Source organism: Melanostigma gelatinosum, assembly GCF_949748355.1.
Source record: "Melanostigma gelatinosum genome assembly, chromosome: 16".
Taxonomy (NCBI): Eukaryota; Metazoa; Chordata; class Actinopteri; order Perciformes; family Zoarcidae; genus Melanostigma; species Melanostigma gelatinosum.
This window is the reverse complement of record NC_136649.1, coordinates 10,103,957-10,127,112: the sequence shown is the minus strand read 5'-3', so window position 1 is coordinate 10,127,112 and position 23,156 is coordinate 10,103,957. Positions and strand designations below refer to the sequence as shown.

The 23,156-nt window shown below is 44.8% G+C and overlaps 1 protein-coding gene across 1 annotated transcript in view; it reads right to left on the bottom strand.

Annotated features, from left to right (window-relative positions):
• dlgap2a (discs, large homolog-associated protein 2a) overlaps positions 1-23,156 on the bottom strand; it is a 116,530-nt gene that overhangs the window by 27,446 nt on the left and 65,928 nt on the right. The window contains exons 3-4 of the mRNA XM_079286113.1: positions 10,300-11,447; positions 1,360-1,574 (exon numbers count right to left, since the gene is read on the bottom strand). Coding sequence (XP_079142239.1) covers positions 1,360-1,574; positions 10,300-11,447 — 1,363 coding nt within the window. The remainder of the gene's footprint in view (positions 1-1,359; positions 1,575-10,299; positions 11,448-23,156) is intronic.

The following is a 23,156-nucleotide window of genomic DNA, read 5'->3' as shown; positions in this document are numbered from 1 at the left end:
GAAAACAGGTGATTTAATTGGTCATCAATGAAGGGAGGCCCACGACAAATTGTAAAAGCACATTCCTCTAAAACCAAACTTGCAGTTTTTGCCACACGCCGTTGATTATTCAAGCAAAGTGTAAGTTACTTCTAAACTTCTCTCGAACAGAAATGCATAATAAAAGGAAAAACTGCATCCAACTGTGGAGAAATGACAAGGTACAAACAACCAGGTCTTCTTTGCGGTGCGGCTGAAGGCCGTCGATGTGGACCTTCACGCTGAACTCAAACCTCGACTGGTAAATGGACTCAATGTACACGGCTCACAAAGCACAGCCAATGCAGATAAAAAGATTGTGTTTTAAAAGAGCAGGTGCGGGAGATTTTTTAAACTGTAACTTCAATTGTTAAAACAGGCTTCTGTTTTCAAATTTAAGAGGAACAGGTCCCTTTGAAGAGTGAACAAAAGTGAATTTTTCTTCCTCGTATTGCCACCTTTTTTTAAAAAATGGCAAGAAAAGATGAATCAACCACGTGCAATGCAATAATTTGGTGGCCGAAGTCTCCGCGTATCTCTCCATAACAAAGTTGCTTCTGTTGCTTCATGATTTTTCTGTGACATTGTCTTCAGCGCGTCTTATCATGTCATCCTCTTATGAACGTTTCCTTCCGCCAGAACCACAACAAAAGCCCTCTATTTCCTCACCGGTTAATGGGACGCATCCCAGAAGAACCCGCTGAACACTTTCTCACAGTTGAAGACAGATATGAATACGCACCAAGGGATTCTAATGAGCACAGGGTTCGGGTTCTCAACCCTGATGTAGTGGAGGGGCACTGCTAGCACGATGAAAGTGCCAAGAGGAAATGTAACAAGTATGATCAAAACAAGAGCAAATATTCAGCGGACCAAAAGGTGTTCTCTTGAAATGCAAAACAGAAACGCAGAAAGCAGCATGTCATGGAAATACAAGCATGCGTTGAGATAATCCCATTCCAATACATCACATTGTTTTCTGGAACGAGCTTAATTACATGATAATAACATTTGTTGCACACCCAGTGGTGGTATTAAACACCTCAGTGTGCCCAGTTTGGATCCCAGGGAATCCCCCCCTAGGGAACACTAAACCAGTGGGTATCAACGTTTTTTTACAAACAAACAAAAACAGAGAGACGATATGAATAGATGAATATCCTGTGATCCTATCCACAGGGTTACTTTAAGATTTCAAGACACAAAATGAGAGTTGAATTGGCTGATGAATTGTTACGATGGACAATGTTCGCTTTGCGACATCTACCTCTGAGGTGAAGTGAATACATAAGCAGGGACGTGCAACAAAAAAAAACATTCTTAAAGCTGCATGTGTTGTACCTCTGGGAGTCCATCAGCTCCCTGGGTCTGATGATGGCCTTGACCAGGGCGTCAGGTCGCACCAACTTCTGAGGCGATGTTTTGGGGCTGGAGTCCGACTCTCCGCTCTCCTCGTCCCCCATGGCTTTAACGTAGCTGCTGCTCCGCATCCGACGACAAGGGATCTCGTCTTCCTTCCCACCGCCAGGGTAACCCCCCCAGTCATCCTGGGGCACCTGGGTGGCATGGGGAGCGTAAACAGTCAATGTAATACAAATGTTTCTTTGGTCAGTTTGGGAGCATTGTCATATTAACATCAGGCTGCCCGATGAGTGTTTATCCACCTTCCCATTTATTTCTGCTTTGGTTTCATCACCTCCTGAGGAAAGTATCAGACTCTGTAGCTGCTGAATGTTCTTCAGAGGGATCTGTCTTTGGATGTTGTTGTGCATCCTATAACTCTTCTGCAAGATTGTACGTGTTGCCTGTATCTTCACGATACCGCCGGTAAAATGTCATAATAGTACGCTCTGGAATATTACCACCTCTGCATTACAAGAGCACAATAATACGGTCTTGAATATATTATATAAGGATTTTATAAAGAGGTTTTTCTTAACTTCTGAACCCCGGAGATCTAAATGGCGCAACGTTAAAGCATTGAAAACATAAAGTCCAGTGTTTTTCCCAGTGACGAAGTATTGCGCTGTTTGATAGACACTTGAATTGAACCCCCTTTCTCTCGCACAGTTAGTTCCACCCATTGAGTTGCACAGGACCATTTACACAATGAAGCAACACACATTAAAGCCTTCCACACAGCTGCTCAGTCTTTCAGCTCTCCTGTAGTGTGGCCAGGTTAAAATCTGCTGAAAACCCTTGACTGAAACGATCATAATCATAATAATCATAATTACTGGCAATATACAGCTTGAACATGGCGAAAGGGAGCTCCCTTTGTGTACCCTCGTCGTAGCTATCGCACATGGAGACCTGCCATCAAAACAAGCAGTTCACATTTTGCAGTTTTCTTCCACTCGTTAAACCAGGTAGTCGAGTACCCAGACATCAGCGCCACCATTATCCCATTCAGAGCGAGAACAGGGTGTCTCACTTGCGCTCGTCTTTACTACATATGGAGCGATTATTTCACGCCGATCACGACAGTCTTGAATGTTGAATGTGGAGCGAGCAGGAAGACAAACAGAGCGTCTTGGATACAGGCTCTCTGCAGCAGTAAGTTAATGCACTTTGACATTAGTCTGCCATGCTTTGCTCACAGAGGCAATTTTTCAGTAGCACTTTATAATAACTACACACTATGAAACATGAGTTAAGTATGAGTAAACACTTAATTCATCATTTATAAAGCATTGTTCCTACATTAATAATTCATTAGTATGCAGTTCATAACAGTTATAAATGTTTTATTCTTGACGAATAAGCCCGTCTATTATGTGCTTCATTATTGTGTTTTCATACTTTATAAATGATGATTCCCCATTTGTAAATGAAGTATTATATATTTTACAAACCAATTATTAAGGAGTTAATAAGATAATTTATAAAGTGTTAGTAAATGATGAATAACTTATTTAGATGTACATTATTCATGAATTTATATATATAATGGTTAGGGACTATGTTAATATATGCTTTATAAATGCATATTAATACTGCAATTCATGATTAATTCATGATTTATTAAGGTAGTTACTACTCGTTAGTAAAGTGTTTTATGCGAGCTCATTTAAAGTGAGGACTATTTATGCCTTACAAAGCATTTATAAATGACATTGAAAGGCCAGCAGTGCCTCAAAACACATCGTTTTTTAACAGAACAGGCAAATAGACAACACAAAGTGATCAAAAACATATTAATATTCATTGCAAGATGCAAACAATATACTGTTAAATACATCCCTCTCATCCATTGAGTTACAACTCATTGAATCACATGACTTAAGACAAACTGTGCATCAGTATTGTGTCAGTGATACTGAGATTAAAGTTGACAGTAACTTTACGGTTGTTTAAAAAAAAATCTTTTGATCTGACTCAAATCCTCTAAATTTGCAAAATATTACAATAGAGAGCCGGCGTTTCACTTTGATATTGTCATGACATTTTGAGATTGGTATAATTCTCCTTTCTAAAGGAAATAATAATTCGAAATGACTCCAGAATCACTCCATCATGTAAGGTAGCAGGGAACAGAGCGGAGATTTCTGTAATACAAACTGCATACTAATGAATTATCAATGTTGGAACAATGCTTTATAAATGATGAATTAAGTGTTTACTCATACTTAACTAATGCTTCATAGTGTGTAGTTATTATAAAGTGCTACCAATTTTTCTTATTGGAATCTATTTCAAGCAGACCAAATGTAAGTGATATACTAGTACAGAACATCTGTGACTACAGATCGTGTGGACCAATTATTTTCTGAATCATGGTGTGAAAGAAAAACGGGGTTCCATTATTTTTCGTGCCATTATACACAACAAGTGGAAATGTTATCAAGTGATCCTGTCTGTATTAGAGGCGGTGGTGTGGTTTATTAAAACCTGCGGGCTCATTTCACCCGCTCGTTGTGAACAACTGATGATGACTGTTCGCAAGCTCATTACACACGAGACCACTCTCTCTTCCCCCGTCTCTAACTCACACACACTCTCTTGGTTTGCGTTCGTGCAGAATAATTCAATCACTGGGACAACGACAGTAGCTGCTGAGTCAGGGTCTCCTTCAAACACGCGCATAGACGACACCACACAACAGACGCAGAGACCCTCTGCGGTCGCACAAAAGCACAAACCTCTCCCGCTTCTCTTCCCTGTTTGCCTTCCTTTACTTTGCTGACGATGTGTGCTTGAGCTGGATGCGCATTTACACGGTCAATGATTTTGCACTCATAAAATATGACATTGTCAGTTATCGTTACATTCTGTGTGGAAGTTGAAGGCCTCAATGACGCATCCGTCCGTCTCGTTAACATCCTGGCAGCCGGGTCAGCCATGGCGCAGTGCCAACCCGCCCGGCTCTAGATTCCATTAAGCTAAATCTGACTGATATTGACTTGACTTTATAGTGAGATTGGACCAGAGCTGTACTAAAGAGGAATGTTAAAATAGCCTCCCAACCGCCATTCCTAATTCAAATACTGTATCAATGTGTTGTTGTACTTTTGAAGCACTGATTCTATGTTCTTCTCAAACTCTCCTCGGTGACTAACTCACTACTCACAGGTTCACAATGAACAGGGCGGCAGCTGACTGGCTGTGGGAAATGTCAGGAGGAGATAGGCTGCATCCAAATGTCACTAATGCGTCAGACACATGACTCGAATCCCTTTCGGATGCAAATGTAATCTATTTGGAAAACAGCAATTGAAAAGCAATTATTATTCAAAGAGATACAAAAACAGACATAACCATTTGCATCACTGTACCGTCAAGAATAGAAAACCAGCAGTTTTGTATCGGAAAGACAAGAACAGCAGCTGGAATTCTGAACGGAAAACATTTTTTTCAACCGCAAACACGGTCAGACACGTCACATACAATTCATCAACAACAATGAAGGTATCCGTTCGTTTACATCCTGGAAAAAAACCGACTTCCCCCCTCCGACGCTAATTCTACTAACCCCTGGCATCAAAGCACGCCCACACACAATTACTATTCTGACGAGTGTCACATCAAATCAAAACAGCTTGACTAATTGATCAATTATGGCTTTATTACAGCCCACTCTTTGTTATTCACAGAGACTGCTGGGTCAAAGCAGCCTTTGACTGTTATGTTTCATCTATATTGGGATGGTAGCATTGGGGGAGGGGGATGGGTGGGTGATGATTGATGCGGATTATGGTGCGTCCTCTCGGTCTGTAAAGCTCGGTAGCAAATTTTACGGCAAGGATGGTGTTACATGATAACAAGAAGGAAACGGCAGATGTATACGACGCACAAAAAGATGCACTTCCATGCATGGAGACAAAGCCGTGCAGAAAGGGACCTGCATGGATTTGGAAAACTTAAGCTTACTGCCACGCCCCCCCCTTCTTCCAAAACATGCACGCACAGATGTACACCCTGAATGCACACTCAAACACACACTCTGACAGAACAGGCATGCACCAGCTACCAAATGGAGTCGAGGGGTTAATTAAGTCTTGGAGGGGTTTGATATTTTTAGACGTCTAATTAATGAACGTAACGCCGGAGGACAGGCGCAAGCTGTGGTGAGATTTGTTTAATTTGGATTCGCTGATAAACTGAATAGATTACAGCGTGTCTCCTTGTGCAGATAACGAAACAGCAGCGAGCTCCTATCGATTGCTGGGAAAACACACATGGCGCGCCAGCCTGTTCAATGGAGTTGAACTAGGGTCACTTGTCATCATGAAGCAAAGGTCCTACAAAGGGAAGGCCATGGGATTCAGTGCTGAGCATGAATCCGCAAGCCATGTGCAAGTATTCTGTGTATATTTTCGGGGTGTTTTTTGAGGATTCCACTGTTCCGAAATAAATGCGCCGCATGTTCTGTTCAGACTTGAAGCCCTTTGTGAATATCAGCCCAAGTTTGTGGGAGCAGTGTGAAAATTCACAGCTCAAGTGTGAAGATCCATAATTAAAGTCACATTATCACAAGAGCAGAACTTTTACTTCCTATAATTTATTGGATTGTGCTCAAAAAAGAACAGGAATGACTTGGGGAAAATGATTTGCCTTTATTCTTATGACAACAACTCCTCACACATACCGTGAAGCTCTTTCAGCTCTTCAACTTTGCCAATAAATGAACATCGGTGAAATGGATCAGTGTCTCATAGCAGGATTATGCAGACATTGGCATATTGGCTGTGTGTGTGGGTGTCTTCCTTTACTTGCAGTGCTTTGATCTTCACCCACAGGGTGTGTGTGTGTGTGTGTGTGTGTTTGTGTGTGTGTGTGTGTGTGTGTGTGTGTGTGTGTGTGTGTGTGTGTGTGTGTGTGTGTGTGTGTGTGTGTGTGTGTGTGTGTGCGTGCTGGCTAGGCAGGCCTCAGCCAATGCCCCTGCAGTGCAGCAGTGCATTTCATTGATTAACTCTGCGGCTCTATCTATATACAGCACCTCTCCCACGAAGAAACATAAGTCATTGCCATTAAGTTACGAAACAAAGTGAGCTAGACAGAGACAGAGAGACAGAGAGACAGAGAGAGTTAGAGAGCTCATTCATTGTTCTATTATTCCCACCCACCAGCCTGCAGCCCCTCACTTCCTCCCACAGGATTGCATGGATATGCTGTGTGTGTGTGTGTGTGTGTGTGTTGGAGAAGGTGCTGTTTTCTTTTTTCTCTCTCTCTTACGAGCCAACAGTTACCCTACCTGACCAAACGCCTACCGCACGCCCACCACCAACTCTTCCTCTCTCGTCTCTCTCGCTCACGCATACATACGCCCACACATGCGACACTGTGGCTGTGTTCGCCTTGTCTCCGTGTGGTTTATTTACTGACACTTTATGCGTTCAGATGTTAGCAAGGAGGTGTAAACAGACGATAAAAGGAAAAGGATAAACTGACCAACCGACTTCCATAATCTCGTCCTTTTGATCGATTCTAATAGTGGAAGCAAAAACCAATGGTATTTCGGAGACCAACTCTGAATCTAAGTCTAACATTCACTGAAATATTGAGCCTTGGTGTCGAACAACTTATAACTAGACCAAGAGTCTTACAGATACCATACAGTTGGTTTATTTAGAGACTTTTTTCTAAGTGAATGGCTGCCTATGGGAGACTGGTGAGAGCTGTTCAACAGACGGAACAGGACACATCAGAAAGAATAAATAACAAATCAAAGCCAGTACAATAATGTGAGGGGTCCCTCTGTCTAACACCATTATATTCTCTAAACACCATGAGAAGCTACAGGGTACTGTAAGTCCTGGACAGGGCACCACATGGCATGAGCTTCTATGTTAAAAGACTCTAATAAAGTGAAGAAAATGCTACTAAAGCAGCACATACTGGTATTAAAACCTCAAAACATTAGGACGCTATCATAGCTGGCCAATCGTATTGATTTGGCGTGGGAGAGCAGCTGCACACGCAAAGAAGATTTGGACGAATGTGCTTAACAATTAACAATTAAATGGTTATAGCCTGACAACCTCCTCTTAGAATTGAAGGAAACTTAAGGTTTGAAGTAATAAAACACAAACATGAGCAGATGCTCGCCGTCGCGGTGGTAACCACAGAGCCACGCTGTCGCCTCAGGCAACAGAGATGAGTAACATTAAGCTACGAACTGCCGTCTGATCCCAGAGTCAAGGCCTGGGATCCCCCTTAATAAAAAAAAAAAAGAGTTAGGGAACCCCTGTGTGGTGGTGTTACTGTAGCTTTCAGTCACAGTGCCAGTTTTGTTTCTGCTGCTTTGCACTTCACTTTTGTAATTTAATCAGCTGCCTCTCAAGCTCCACCTTTGGCAAGCCAACACGGCAATTAATTGGCTTATTAAATCCCTCCGCATTGCCCTATCAGCAAAACGATCAAAGACTAATCCTGCCTTTGTACAACTACAGGACTGCATGCAGGGAGAGTAGCGTTTGCTGGAGTGGCTGACTTAATCAAGGCTGAGAGTTGTCAGTAAGACAAAGTTATTGTGCGGTGAAGTTATGGACTGGGTGCAAGGAAGGTGGAGGAGGCTTTAATTACAGCTGTTGCTGCAGTCCAGGTGTATTTGCATATCTAATTTAGAAAGTGTTCACGGAAGAAGGTTCCGCCACAATCACCTCGTGTCATTAATATCAAGCTCACGGTCAAACCTGTGAGCATCCTAACAACTATGTGTGTGTGTGTGTCTTGGGGAGGACTAAGTGGGGCTAATTTGTGAAATGACTGAGCCAGAGACAGAGAGCGATGGCCAATGCCAGGTCCGATCCCGCAACATTTGTCATTTCAGAGAAAGGGCAACCAATATCACTCTATCTCTGTCTCCCCCGATGTTCAGTTAATCGATCTCTCATACGCACACATGCGCTACCTCACACACACACAAACATACACACACACACACACACACACCTGCTGCATTCACACAGAGATTAACAAACAGATACTTCAGCGTGACAAGTCACGCAGTCTTTCTGTCCGCTGTGTCCTCGCCTTTCGCAACACTTCAGAAAGGTTTTCATTCCCTCCGTCATCAACCAAGGACGCAAACAAGGTGACTAGCACATCATCAAACCATCTGGTGTGCGATAAATAGAAAAAAGAAGAAAAAAAACACACAACCCCCCCCCCCTCCCACACACTCACTCACACACAGACATTCAGTGCACACACTCCCAGGATACAGTTTATGTCGTTACATTGCAGACAGTTGTGGGTAATCCCAATTCAGCAGCAGGAAGGGAAAACTTCTCAATGTGACCCCTTCGGTGTGTGCAAAGCATCCTCCCTGACTGTTGGTTCTATCTCTCTGCTCTGCTGGTGACGAGCAACGACTGTAGCCACCGTGAGCAAAAACAGCCATCTCTTTTTTTTTCTCCCTCTGTTCCCCTCTGCTTCCCCGGAGCATCCGAATGTGTCCACAGAGGCACTATACCTCGGCGGCGTGTTGCCCCTCAACTTTCTTTCTCCCTGGAAACATTTCCCAGCTCCCTGAGAGGGCATTGATTGTCCTCCGGGGGAGAAGATGTGTCACCCTGCTCGGATTGGATTGATAACGCCGGGCTAAATTTAGCCCTGCGGCAGAAAGGAGGGGGATATTTTTAGAAAGTGTTTATGGTGCCGCGCCATGAATGACCACATGGAAGTATTCAAGGAGCAGGGGGGGGGGTACTAAACAGACTCTCTCATTGAGCGATTACTGCACTTAGTGGGATTGTAACAATTTTTGAGTGGGTGAGTGCACTACCTGTCCAGTTCACAATGTTCATCGGTTATGTTTTAAAACACGCTAGTCAAGATGAGTCCTCTAAAACATTTTCTGTTGACGTAAACTCAGATTGAGTGATTTCCTTGGCTCCATTGGCTGACTTGAGTAATGTATTGGTTTTCCGTTTACAACAGCCTCTAATCCATACGACACACTCCCGCTTAGAGCGGAGTCTCCTCCTCATCTCTCCCGATGTGCTGAAGTGCTCACTTTTCTTTTGGCTGGAGGCGGTACTTACATGACGCTATCAGATATCGCATTGTTGTATATTGAGCAGCGTTGTTACACAATCTATTTTTGCAAGCTTTTGCAATTTGGGATTTTTTTTCACATACCCGCCGCCAGCATGCATATAAAACCTGTGAGACACTTCGGTGTAAAGTGCTGACTCGCTCTGAATTGATCCCCGCGGAGCTATGGGTCTCCCGTAGAGCCTATCGTGGGCTAACTGCTAACCTTCTTCTCAGGGCTGAAACCTATGCAAAATCGAAGCAACAACGCTCTCTGGTCTTTTCTTCTCACATTGCTGAGTCTTCCCCTCCAGCGCAGATCATTTGTGGAGTTAATTGATTTGGTTCCCATTGTAATATCCAGGGCAGCCACGAACAACACACTGTCTTTTAGATCAATTGGAAATCCAGTGGGGATGAGCAACTTTTCTACCTTGTCTACTCGCCGCCAACGCCTGTAGAAGAAGATTGCTTTGTGTTGTACGACACGGGCTTAAGTTTTGGGATTGATGTTTTTTTTCCTCAGGTTGTTATGAATTTTACATTATGGTGAACGGAGGCTCAATGACTGTAGTAGCTGAGAGATGAAATGGATGTTTTTATCATCTCTTCAATCGCTTGTCGCTATCAAATCACCATCTTCTCCTCTCGCCAATACCCTCCGAGTACCCATCACCTGGCCACACACAGATCCTTGCATTTCAATACACTAAATATCAGAATGTAAATTTCTCCATTCAAGTCAAATCATCATCAAAGTAATGTACACAAATGACACATGGCAAAATAAGCCAAACTCACCTGTAGATAGTGGCAGGGCCTGGGGTGGGGCCTGAGGTCGGTGGGTGTCATGGGCTTCTCCAGGTTGAGCGAGGACTTCCTGTAGGCCTCCTTGGCTTGGCTGACCGTTAGCGTTGACCAAGAGCTCCTCTTCATAAACTTTCCCTCTGGCGCCATGCTTATGCTCTCGCAGGCTGAGCACTTGACATCGTTGTTACTCTTGGAGGTCTTCAGCGACAGCTCTCCAGCCAGGTGGCCGTGCATCGAGTCAGGGTAGCAGTGGCCTATGTGGTCCACGGGATGCCGTGACATGACGCTGGGCGTTCTGTATGTGCTGTCACTGTCCAGGTTGTCGTCCGAACTCCACCAGCCTCCCGAGCGTTGCTTGCCGCTGCCGTCAGACTTACGTTCTTTGCTCTTGCTGCGTTTGCTGTGTTTGTGGTGGCCTTGGTGGTGGTGATGGTGGTGGTGTGAGTTGTCCCGTTGCGAGTCGCCTTTGGTTCCGTTCATTTTGGAGGAACCTTCTAGAGAGTGCGACTTTGTGAAGAGCTTCTGTACCGAGTGGACCAAGTGGCGTATCCGCCCGGGGCTTTCGTTGCGCTGCTCTGTAGTCGTGGTCGTGGTGGAGGTGCGTTGGTATTGCAGCGTGTGGAAGCCATCCCGGTGCAGGGGCATCTGCTTCTCAAATTGGTCCAGGAGGTTCGCGGGGATTCGGTTCATTTTGCCGCTGCCGCCGTGCGAGGAGGAGCCACCGTCGTCTCGGGAGTCCCTGCCGCCGGAATTGTTGGCGCCGCTTTCCCGCGCTGCGCTGCCATAGTGCATGCGGGGGAAAGTGCTACTAGAGATGGAGTGGTCGGTGGTCGACATGGACACCGGTACCACCATGCACTCAGAGTGGATGGAGCTCCGCGGGGAGCAGCGATGGTGACTCTCGAGGGGGCAGCTCTCTGTGGGGCTGAGGAGATAGGAGGGGGGCCGTGAGTTGCCATGGTGGAGGTGATGGTCCAGGGAATGGTCGCATTCAACCAGGCCGCAGGTGTGGGCTGAGGTGGGAGAGGTGATGTGGAGCTGGGCAGGGCGGCCGCCAGAGAGACCCTTCATGTTCCTGGGTGGAGAGGAGTAGCTGTCCTCATCGAAGTACTGCGTGGGCGACCATGAATACTGCTGGTCTGAAAGAGAGACAGAATATTAGATCACACTCAGGGTTACAGAATAAAAAGCGTTTTTCCAGAAAAAGAAATGCATATCACATTAAAAGATGAGGGGGGAAAAAGCCTAGTAGTGAATTACTAGACCTCGGACAGGTCATTATCGCCCCATACGCTCACTCTCCCCAGCCACTTCAGCTACAAAGGACATGAAAAACTCAAAAATTCAACAAGTAGCACATCGGAAATGTGAAAGTGAAATCAACAGATTGCACGGACAGAATCCATCCTATTTCATCTCTGCTATGGAGGTCTGCGACGGCATACTGCAGGGGAGACAGGGAAAAAAGAGAGAACGGAAGAAAGAGAAAGGCAGGCGACAGGTCGGAGCCGGCACTGCCATTTATCCAATGCAAAGTGAAATAATAGCCTATCACGCCGTGCTGCTGTTGTCATCCGTCAAAGCCCTGAGGAGAGCGCTGTGAGGCATACGGCCAGAGGGGCGTCCTTGGGAGACTTGATCACCAAATGCGCCCTCCCTCCATTTAGTCTCTGCCGGCCATTTAGTCCCAGTGCTCTATTCCATTGTGTTGAACTTAATCAGAGGATGGGTTTACTTTATCTTGATGCCTCACCACCGTATATCGTCAGCCATTGCAACATCAGCCCGTTCAATCTCGTGAGAACAATCGGGGTTAAAATTCCATGTGGAAGTATAAACCAATCTAAAGGCCTTCATATTAATACTTTTCCACTTTATGTGGTTTAAATTAGCTACTGAGTGACAATTAAGGTGTGCTATATAATAAGAACATGTAAAAAGTGTAGAATCTTATTAATAACAAGCTTTTCTAGTTACCTGCTGTCTGTCTTTACTAGCTTCACCATGAAAAACTGAATATTGCAGCAGAATATCTAGCCCAGGTCATATTTTAAACTTATCTGCATCCTGTCTTGTCCAACAGCAAATAAACAAACAAAAAAAGATTAGCCGTGTCTAAGCTTGCTTGCCTGCCAAAGTCCCGCCTCATAAACCCGTGCACCTTCACTCTCTCTGTAACCCCATCAAATGAAGGAGAGATTTTATGAACTACGGTAAGAGAGCGAGAGGAGGACCGGAGTTTTAGGCCAAATTGTAGCACTTTTAAACTATATCAATGTACTGACAAATCAATAAATTATGAATTTTTAAATATCGACATAGATACCATTAACAAAATGGGCAAGAGGACCGTTGTGGAGGAAAAAACACCTTAACTTAGCTCATGCAGGTGCTCCAATGATCCAATCTTACTGCTGTAGGTAAAATGTTCATACCGGTGGTATTCTCAGCGCTGCTGTTCCTCAAAATAAAGGCCAACATTACCCTTTAACAAAACTGGTGCCTGTTTTTTCTTCTTGTCTCAATACCAATAAAACCTTTGTCGATATCTTTATCAGCGAGGACAACAAATATGTCTTTCCCAGAAACAGCTCCCTGTTAAAGTGTAATCTATCATCATGGCACACTGGATACCGAGAGCATGCACTCTTATTTATTGTCAAAACCTGGCGATTTGGGTGTCTTCTGCTAGTAACTAACATTGCCGTGAGCCGTCAGCCTAAAGCAGAGATGAAGAGATGAAGAGCGGGCTGCAGAGGTCTGGTAAGCTCACTTCTTTCTAACTCCACACCTTCACATTTTTCAAACTCGCAGTCTTCAGCCCCAATCAACGCTGACTCAGGTGACATCACTGGAGCAAAGTTATTAAGACCTCATGCACCTATGGAGCCACAAAAGCCTCCCGAAGGAGCTCCCCTTCAAACGTTGTGCCATAAAATGAAATTAAAAAAGTCATTTTAATTAACCTGAGCAGGAATGACCGGTCACTCTCAGGGCTCTTAATTTAAATTGCATTTTTGCTGATGGACAATGTATGGAATGTTAAAGGCTTGAATGAAAAAACTAGGAATGAAAAAACTAGGAATGAAAGAAAGAAGTCTTCATTAAGGCCCTAAAGAGACTAACCTGCAATGAGTTTGTCCACCTTATACAACCGTAGAACGGAACACCGGAACACTTTATAAGGTCATATTACACAAACTGCCTCCTCTATTTTCACTGCTGAGAAAGGAGATTTTAAATCTCATTGAGACTATCCTGTAAAAATAAAGGTTTGACAAATAAATCCCCCCCGCCATGCCCTGTCACTGCACCCTCAGCATGTTTGTCACTGGGTAAATTGAGGATTTTCCTCTTGATTATTTTCCCAACAGCTCTAAGAAAGCCTCATTTTTGCAAATCCAACCCGTCCAAGATCACGGGAACGACTGCCGTGATGTTGGTGACTTGTGACTAAGGGTGGATGTTTCTTTTCATCTTTCAAATTGGATAAAACGTATTCCATTCAAACGTATTTTTAATGAGGTCTAAGATCTCTACCCCTGAGGTACAGCCTTGCTCTTCCGTTTGCTGTCGTCTTCCGTCTGTCGAGATGATAAACAAAATTCCCGTTGTTTACCAGTCTTACACGAGGACGTCTAACTCCGCAGCCTCATGCCAAATGAATCCAGGCTGCTGCTCTAAGCATGCATGAGGACATTTCTCCTCAGGAGGGACTGCTTTGGTAAGACTCCACATCGCAGAGCTGAACATTCAAAAACATCACTACGGAGTACAGTTCTACAGTTCTACAGGCTAAAGCAGGTGGACTTCCTGAGCCCGAGTCCGGTTAACTGCTTGCTAGTCGTTGCAGCAGAGGGATGATGGTGCATGATTGATTGATTTGATGCTACATCATGTCTGAAGTTATGTCACTGTCTTACTCCAAGGCCTTTCTCTGACGGCTGACTCTTCCTTGAGGTATCTCAGGGAGCTGCTCAGAATAAATGATCTACCGGCGGAGTTATGGCATTTCCTGGGATTATACACGACAGATGACAGACTCATCCGCCCTCCATATCTCGTTCTCCTTTTTTTTTTCTTCCACCTCTTCCTCTGCTGATAGAAAATTTAAGTTTTGCTTCAGGAAAGAAAAAAAAAGTATCGACACACGATTGAAGGAGTGAGTCCTACGACACGTTTCGAAGGCTATTTCATATTTTACACGACGGCTCGAAGGGAAGGCAGCTCTCTCTCTCTCTCGGTGAGTGTGCATCCTTCTGGCGAGTGCTCTGCAAACATGGGGAGGAGACAAGTATCTGTGACACCTGTGGACAGAGAGAGGAGCTTGTTGTTTTTACACTGATAGCAGCACCTGCCGTCACATTAGCGGCTTCCTGGCAAGGGTGCCAACTGCTGAGATGGACTGCTAGGATGGGGGATGAATTTAGAAACTGGCTGGCAATTAAATTTCAGCACAATATCCAGCAACATCATCTTTGAGTGTCGGGCCATCGTTGACAGGAACAATAAGTATCACGCGGATGAAGACGAATGAGAATATCGGCTATTTTTAAGGAAGGAAAAGGCAGGGGTCCTTAATGTTGTCCTCTGTCCGCTGAAGGCTAAAACAATCCGCTTGACATATCGGGGTTTTTCAGTCCTCCATGTGATAAGCAGACATTTCTCTGGAGAAAAAATTAACCAATCCCATTCAGCTCAACAATTGGCACATTGGGCAAACTTCCGATCATGTCTGACCTAACATCTGAACCAACATCCAGCTCTATGATGCAGTCAAAGCCCTCTGAGCTCGACGGAGATAAAACACACCTCATATCAGCGGTGGAGAGTCAGAGGAAGAGGCTCATTTATTAAGGGCTTTTGTTTTGTGCTGCTGCTCCGCCCCGAGTGCAGAGTGTGTGAGTAAAGGTCGTTTTGCTCCTCTTAACACATTAGCATTTAAATAGCATTATATCTGCACAGAGTATCCCTGACAGCCCCCACTCCTCCCCCGGCCCAGACCTTAACCGGAGTTGAAAACAAAGTTAAAAGATAATAAAGCGCTGGACTAGACTGAGAGATCAAAGGCGTTGCAACCTTCAGACTTGGCGGTGGTTAGCGCGGTGGCTGGCCACCGCACTAAGTGACAGGCGAGTGTGAGGAGGAACTCCCGATGTTTAGGCCACACATGAGAGACTTAGGATGGCGGCTTTTAATGTTTTTGCATCAGCGATAAGATCTGTCATTTCGGAGATTTCTGGCATCAAACGCGCCAAAACTGCGTCAGTACTTGTTGTGTTTCCAGCAGCATCCCTTCCAACTGGCCGGAGGGAAGTCACACCCCTCATTTTCAGAGCAGAAACAAATCGATAGAGGAGCTTTCTTATCCGTCTCCCAAAGGTTAAATGCTCTCCGCAGAATTCTGGCCTTTCTTTAGAAAATCAAAAGGAAGGGCAATTGTGTCCTCAACCCTCGGTGCAAATCAAGCAATGCTTCTGAACTATTAGATTGGGGAAGGAGGCAGCGGACAAAGAGGCAAAGCAGCAAATCTGTCAGCTTTGCAAGCCTCATGATATCCACCGCAGCATCTCCGCTCAAAATAAGGCCCCGGCTTATGGCTCTGGCGGATATCCTGCTCACTTGTCCGTCCACGTGCCAGCGCAGCACGGTTCACGCACACATAGTGAGCTGAAACTGAACCCGCAGCATTTTAATTGCTAACGCGATGCGCAACTAACGGAGCTGTTTCAAACTGCCGCCGCAATTGGGAGCCAATCACTTGTCGCTGATACATTTTTTCTCGTGGACCATCTGTCTCTGGCCGAGCGCGATACCTAAAATGGCAGAAAAAAACCCCTCTGTTCCTCCTTTCCGTGTTTGCTGCTACGACTGAGCCCTGACGCTGAGACAAAGAGTCTGTTGTGTTGCTTTGTGCCGCGTCAGCACTGCTTGTGTCACACGAGGACATGTGACTCTGGAGTCTATGATGAACTTCATCACCTGTGTTAAAACAATGACATTCAACACAGTAAAACAATAACTGTGATTACCAGATGCACAGTTCGCAGGGAACGCACATCATGTTGCTTTTATTTTGGAAACATCTGCCGGAAGTCCCATTGCAGAGAATAGAGATATCATCGTCAAGTGTTGTGCTTTTCCACAAGTGTTTGCATATCGAAGAAGATGCACTGGGGTTGCATATGGGGAATTGAGACCCTTGCATTAACTGGGAACTCTGGCCAACAGCTACAAGAAAACAGCTGCAGGAAACACAGATGTTTAGGTTGTTTGTGCTTGTGTGTGTGTGCTTCCATACTGAAGAAGGCAATATCTACTGAAAGTCTCAAAAAACGAAAACACTGCAACCCCCACATTATGATGTGAAATAAAAGCTCAGCTGTGTGGAAGCATAGGAGGATCAGTGTGCGCATAAGATGCTCAAGAACAAGGTTCCACTGCTTTACATCACAAGCAGATAAAAGAGATCGACCTCCCCTGCGACTGCCTCATCAGGTGATACTCTCAGGTAGCTGGTCCCAGACAACCACTCTGACGTATTAAAACTGGAAAGAAGATAAGCTAACAATCTATTCTGCAACGTTGTTCTGCTAAAATACAACCATATAATCGAATTGATGTGAAAGAAATATAAAAAGAATCTTAAACACTACTCTGTGATGAATTATTCACAGTTATGTGTGAATACATACACAAAGAATTTGACTTGTCTTGCATTGCTCTCAATGTACTGACACAGAAATAGGCATACAGTAGCAGCTAGAAAGTCAAAAAAAAAAACATCTACAAACTAACAGCGGGAAAGATACGCAAAACTCCACCAAACTGCTGAAACTCAGAGACAATCAAAATAACACTGCTGTTATATAATCGTCAAGTCGGCCTATATTGTGTCTACTGTGGCACTACCCGGGTCCTGTATGGTGCGTGTACGTTTTGATAGTTGCTTCATTGGATTAAATCCAAAGTGGCCAAAACAATCAACAACGATATCCTTAGCTTCTGTAAGGAACAATTATAATTGAGGGAAGACACTTTGCGTGTGGCTGTATTGTTTCGGAAGAGTCCGTGGAGTTACCAGGTCCAGGAGATACGGATTGATCCTGATGTGAACAGGACTACAGCAGCACATATGCATGTTCCTGTAAACCCCTCCAAAGTCGCTCCGCCTCGGCACTAATCTCTTCAAAAATGATTCGGCTATTGGCAAGCTGTCCCAACAAACGTAAAATGGCAATTTCTCTTCTCTAACACCCAATTCCACCTACAGAGTGGCGAGCTGAAGGCAGCCATAGTATTTAGCTGCAGAGAGATTACGGCGGCCAGATAAGGAGAAGCCGCTGAATACTTATCGTGAGTTTGCTGATGATGAAGTGTGTTATCTGCGCTCCTCCTCAGCTCTCTCTCTCTCTCTCTCTCTCTCTCTCTCTCTCTGCCAGTCAAAGTGGGGACGGTGCCATAGGTGGTAGAAATAAATTGAATATAGTGTCAGGATCAGCGTTCCTTGTTCCTCCCAGAATGACAATTGATGGGGCTTTTGAGCTCCCCAAACTTTCTGCTTCCTCTTTTGTATTTTGGAGTTGAAGACAAAAGGCTGCATTAGCAATGCTTACTGAACATGTGCAGCCGCATCTCATGTTCAACATCACAACAGCAGCAGCAACGGTGTCAAATTGTCTCGCAATCTTTGTATCATTTCTTATTCAAGCAAAGGGTCTCCTCAATCTGGATCTTTTCAAAGACCCCATTTCATTTTCAACAGCTCCAGAAATTGACTTGGACTCCAACAAATTCCCCCGCGCCAACGCTTGCCAAGTGTGGTAGATCGCATGGGCCCTGCATTTACATGGTAGCATCATAAATCCTGTGCAGCTACCCAGCTATGAATAACTCATGCTGAATGTGAAATTCTGCCACAGGAAAAGCCCTGTCTGTGTGTGTCTGTGTGTGTCTGTGTGTGTGTGTGTGTGTGTGTGTGTGTGTGTCTGTGTGTGTCTGTCTGTGTGTGTGTGTGTGTGAGAGAGTAAGTCACATCCTATGGAACAGCCAGGACTGCATTCCCAGGCAACTTGCTAGAGGAAGCCTCAGAACTGTTCCTGGTTGCCGTAGCAACACGCTCTGAAGTTCCCATCATCCCTTGCAGCCACTGGGGAGTTCAGGACAAAATGAGAGATAATTTGATATTGTCAAACTGTTATTATTTGCAGGGCTGACGTTAAAAACAAACACACATGCCAAAGGCATGCCCATAAAGAATCGGATGTTTTTTTAAAGCTCCGGTCAGCAGCAGGTTCATCACTGACTGTATCCCGGCAGACGGGGGAAGATCCACACCAGCCCCCCGTCCCCAGAGACAATCCCATCACGGAACTGATTTTAAAAACACTGCAGGTCCCCCGGGCCCTGCAGGCATCCACACTCCTCAGCCTGGAGAGGACAATTGAAAACCTTTCCCCTCTAATGTAATTTTCCTCTCTGAGGAGGGGGGGGGGGGGGGGGGGGCAAAAGGACTTTTGGGAGTCAGAAGTGATACCGATCCTTGTCTCTTCGCCAGTTTCTCCAAAGTCAGCCGGGACATTAGAGGCACAAAGTCAATCAGTGCATTAAAGGATTTGCTGTGATGTCAATCAGGACTAAATCTGATCGCAGAACTTACGTTGCACTGACATTATTTGAGGGTGGGAAACAATTAGTACTGATAAGAGTGCTATGCAATCTCTTAAATGCTACAACATGCACTGTATGACTGGAAGAATTCATATACTCATAGGTTAAAATGACACTCACGTTTGTGTGCACACAGACACCCGATTAACGGCCCGCGTTGACTTGGATGGAGCAAGGTTGCATGTCGCTCTGGGGAATGAAGGTGAACCTGGACGTATCTGATAGTAAAACGTAATTAGCGTAAGCAAAAAGTATTTGCCACCCAAACAGCAGACACAACCACTCCATGGAGTTCAGCTGATAAAGTCGTAGAGCGACGGGCTGCAGAAAGCTGCCACTATGATGCGCTGAAGAAGTGATTCCCAAACTGGAATCTGGGGACCCCCAGGGGTCCGTGGCACTCTATCCACTAGAGCAGTGATTCTTAACCATAGGGCCGCGGCCCATGATTGGGCCGCGAGCGCCACCTAGAGGGCCGCGAAAAACTTTCAGTTTTGCACCTGTGGGCCGCGAGGGCCGCGGGACCGCATAGGTTATCAATTGAAGACACCAGAGATATCACTGTTATCCATGAGACGCTCAGTTACAATACAGCTTCCCACCACCTGGTGGCGGTAATGCGTCAGTCAGTTGTTTAACAAGCTGCAATAAGCAGAAGAAGACACTCAGCTAGCCGCTAGCCTGTAGCGAAAGTTATGGATACGTTATTAAAAAGAAAAAATGAAGACGACAGTGGTGCCATACCCCCCAAAAGTCTAAATGTGTGTGCAAGTACAACCCTGACTTTCTTAAGTACGGCTTTGTGAACGGAGGCAACGAGGCAGAGCCGAGGGCTCAGTGTGTGGAATGTGAGCTAATGCTATCAAACGAAGCACGGAAGCCTTCAAAAATAAAGCGACACGTAGCGACGAAACATCCAACGCTCGTGGGAAAGTCTGTTGGGCTTCTTGTGTATGCAGGTTTACATACACATGATAGTAAATGTCTTTGTGATCATCACATTCTATCATCTCATTTATTTGACAAGGGTTTTGCCTGTTCAACACCGGCATCCTCGATCCCCTCCCCTTCCGTTCCTACGGCTTGTTTGCGCAAATACGTCACAAAACATGTCCGTGTTTGGTATCCCAGCATGCCCAAAATCCTCATCTTTGCAAAGAAATCATCGATTTTCTTTAATTTCTTATGGTTTCTCCACAAAAAGAGCCCACACACACTGTCCAAAGTCGCCATAACCGCTGCAAGTCGTATCTTGCAGCATTTCGACGGAAAAAGACACATTACAGACCCGACAACGTGCTAACGGATGTTACCATGGAGCTACTGGCTTCAGAAAACGCTAGTACTTATAGTACAAACCTTATCCTCCTCTTCCATAAGCCGTCAAACAACGTTTGCGTAACTAAGCTATTCTCATTTTCGTTCGTGCGCTCGGTCGCAGCCATTAAGCACAGCAAGTCCACTACTCACACACCATGTCTTCGACCATATATACAGAGTTTTTGCAATTTGCAAAGGCTAATAATAAAAGGAAAATAATATAATATCAAAATATAAAAGGAGAAACACCTTTAGTGTGTCAGAATATCATGTGGTTGCCATGTGTCCATTTGGGTCTCCAAATATCCTTTTAGAGCTCCGCCTGGATCTCTTCATGAAGAAACTCTGTAGAATGGTCATACTTTGTCCAATCTTCTTCAAATTTGAGGCAGTTGTTCACTGATAGTGTAGTTACAGCCCTATACTGTCCTTTACCTGTACAGATACAGCCACCGGCAGTTATTTATACTGAAAGATACTTTTTTATTTTATGCGGACAAAAATCTTAAATTTTTACTGACTCCAAAGGCCCACTGCTCTGTTTCTGTATGACCTACAGGTTGTCTGACACTTTTGATGCATATAGTCAGAGTGGGCCCCGGGACACTTTGTACTTGAAAAGTTGGGCCCCGAGGTCAAAAAGGTTAAGAACCCCTGCACTAGAGTCCACTAAATGATTTGCTATGAATTGCAAAATTGCGCTGCATCATTCAGAAGTGCATATCTACAGAAGGGGATCATTTGAGCCAGTAAAACAAACATATTGTGTCCTTTACTCCCACCCATGTTAGCTTTGGGCCAATACAAACTCTGATATGATTGTGACACACAGCAATAAGTTTATTATTCTTAAATTGAAGCACTGAACTAAAAGTCTGCTTCAGATAAGTAGTTTAAATATCTGTATCTTATTAGGACTATGCCAGTCTTGTTACTGTTCATCTTCTGAAAGTGTTTAAGATCAATTACTTGAAATGTCGGCTGTAAGTTCTGTAAGTTTAGTCCAAATGCAATTTAATAACAAAAAACAAATAAAGGATTATCTCGTTAGATCTTATCGCAACATGATTCAAATTGATACGTTTCTATTTGTCACTATGAAACACGTCTGAAGTATTTAGTTTAAAAAGTTTTAGATCACAAATAGTTCCCCAGACAGTCACTCAAACCACACCACTCTAGTAATAATTGAATGCAGCGAGAGCGCTGATTTCCTTTACCCCCAGATCCAACACCACAAGTAGCAGTAATGGGATGAAAGGTGATGCGGAAAACCTGGGATCTAGGCTTTGAGCACAGCAGGACTGGATCGGATTCAAGGCAGCTGGCACCTGGTGTTTGAAGTGTGCGACACAGACGACAACTGAAAGAAACACACACACACACACACACACACACACACACACACACACACACACACACACGAAATAGAGAAAAAGATATTGACAGCAGGCGTTGGGATTGATTGCTGACAGGCCAAACATGTCTCCCATTTTACGTTTGTATCCCTACTTCACAAACGTCTTCTTATTCCCATGGGTCTGCTTCCGCTGAATCTCATCGACGAGCCTATTTTTGAATAATTTTGAATAATTTTGAATCGGATGTAAATGGGAACGTCAGACAGGTTGGCACACGCTTGTAGTTGCGTGTGGGAATGTGTGCGCTGTCAGATCCAGAGTGTGCATGAAGAAGAGTGGCAGGCATAGGTATTGTTAGGAACACTCTGCGTCGTAAACGGAGAGCACACAATATGACTCCACTCTTGAGGGACACTCTTTGCTGCTGAAATGCATTGTATTTGGCAGCAATATAATAAAAGAACATACAGGCAGCAATGCCTGTTTGTAAAGCCTTGTGGTTAAAAATACACCTTTGAGTATATCATTTATTCTCGATGTGTCGCTTCAAAATGAACATTTATGAACCGTTGATGAAGATGTTTGCCAATATGTGGACTTACGTCACGGCTGGGAGGCCGCACATCTGAAGATGCGGCTGCAGTTCAACACTGGTCTCAAAGCAATCTCAGCCATCATTATTTCGAAAGCGAGTGGAGCCACAACAGACGTCCATCCCTCCATCCACCCGCCCAGTCAAGACTCTCCTCGTTCATTTCCTCCGCGCTTTGAGCCGGAGGTTGCTTAGAAACGATGCTCGAGCACATCGCAGCCAGAGTGGTTGTCTTTGCCTGGGGCCACACACAGTGCACGGAGAGATGTGACGGTCGCACAGAACAGCAGCCACCAGCTGTGTCCTCACTCGGGGGGGGGGGGGGGGGTTCTCATTTCAAGGGCTCTTCCCAACGGGGTTTAGAAATACTGCCTTCCTACACACGTCATGTGCATCATTAGCAATTTGTAGTAAAGACCAAACTGTTCATCAATTAATCGAGAAAACAACCTGCGTGTAACGTCCCTGCTTCACACCAGCATGTTGTAAAATGTCCTCGTCAACAGGCAACGTTGAAAATTCAAATCAACAAGAATAATAATAGCAGAATAATTGCAGCAATCTAACATGGCCCCGGTCTCCGCTCCAGTATTTGCATCGCTGTATTTCTTGATAGTTATTATTACCATCATTGTTATTCTTTTAATCATGCATGAACATGTGGATTTTTTCCGTAGTTATTGGTATGGATGGAGGGAATTGCACAACATCTGGGCGGTCTGTCCCTCGACTGAAATCAATTAAAGTGCTTGCGACATCCCTCCCACTGCCATCTCCATCTCCAACAAGGCGATCCCCGGAAGGGTAGCGACCGCATCGTTGCATCACACTGCTTCCTGATTGGCCTCTAATGCTTGTCCCTGAGGCCCGCGCTTTGGGAATCTCCCGCATGTGATGCGTACGCA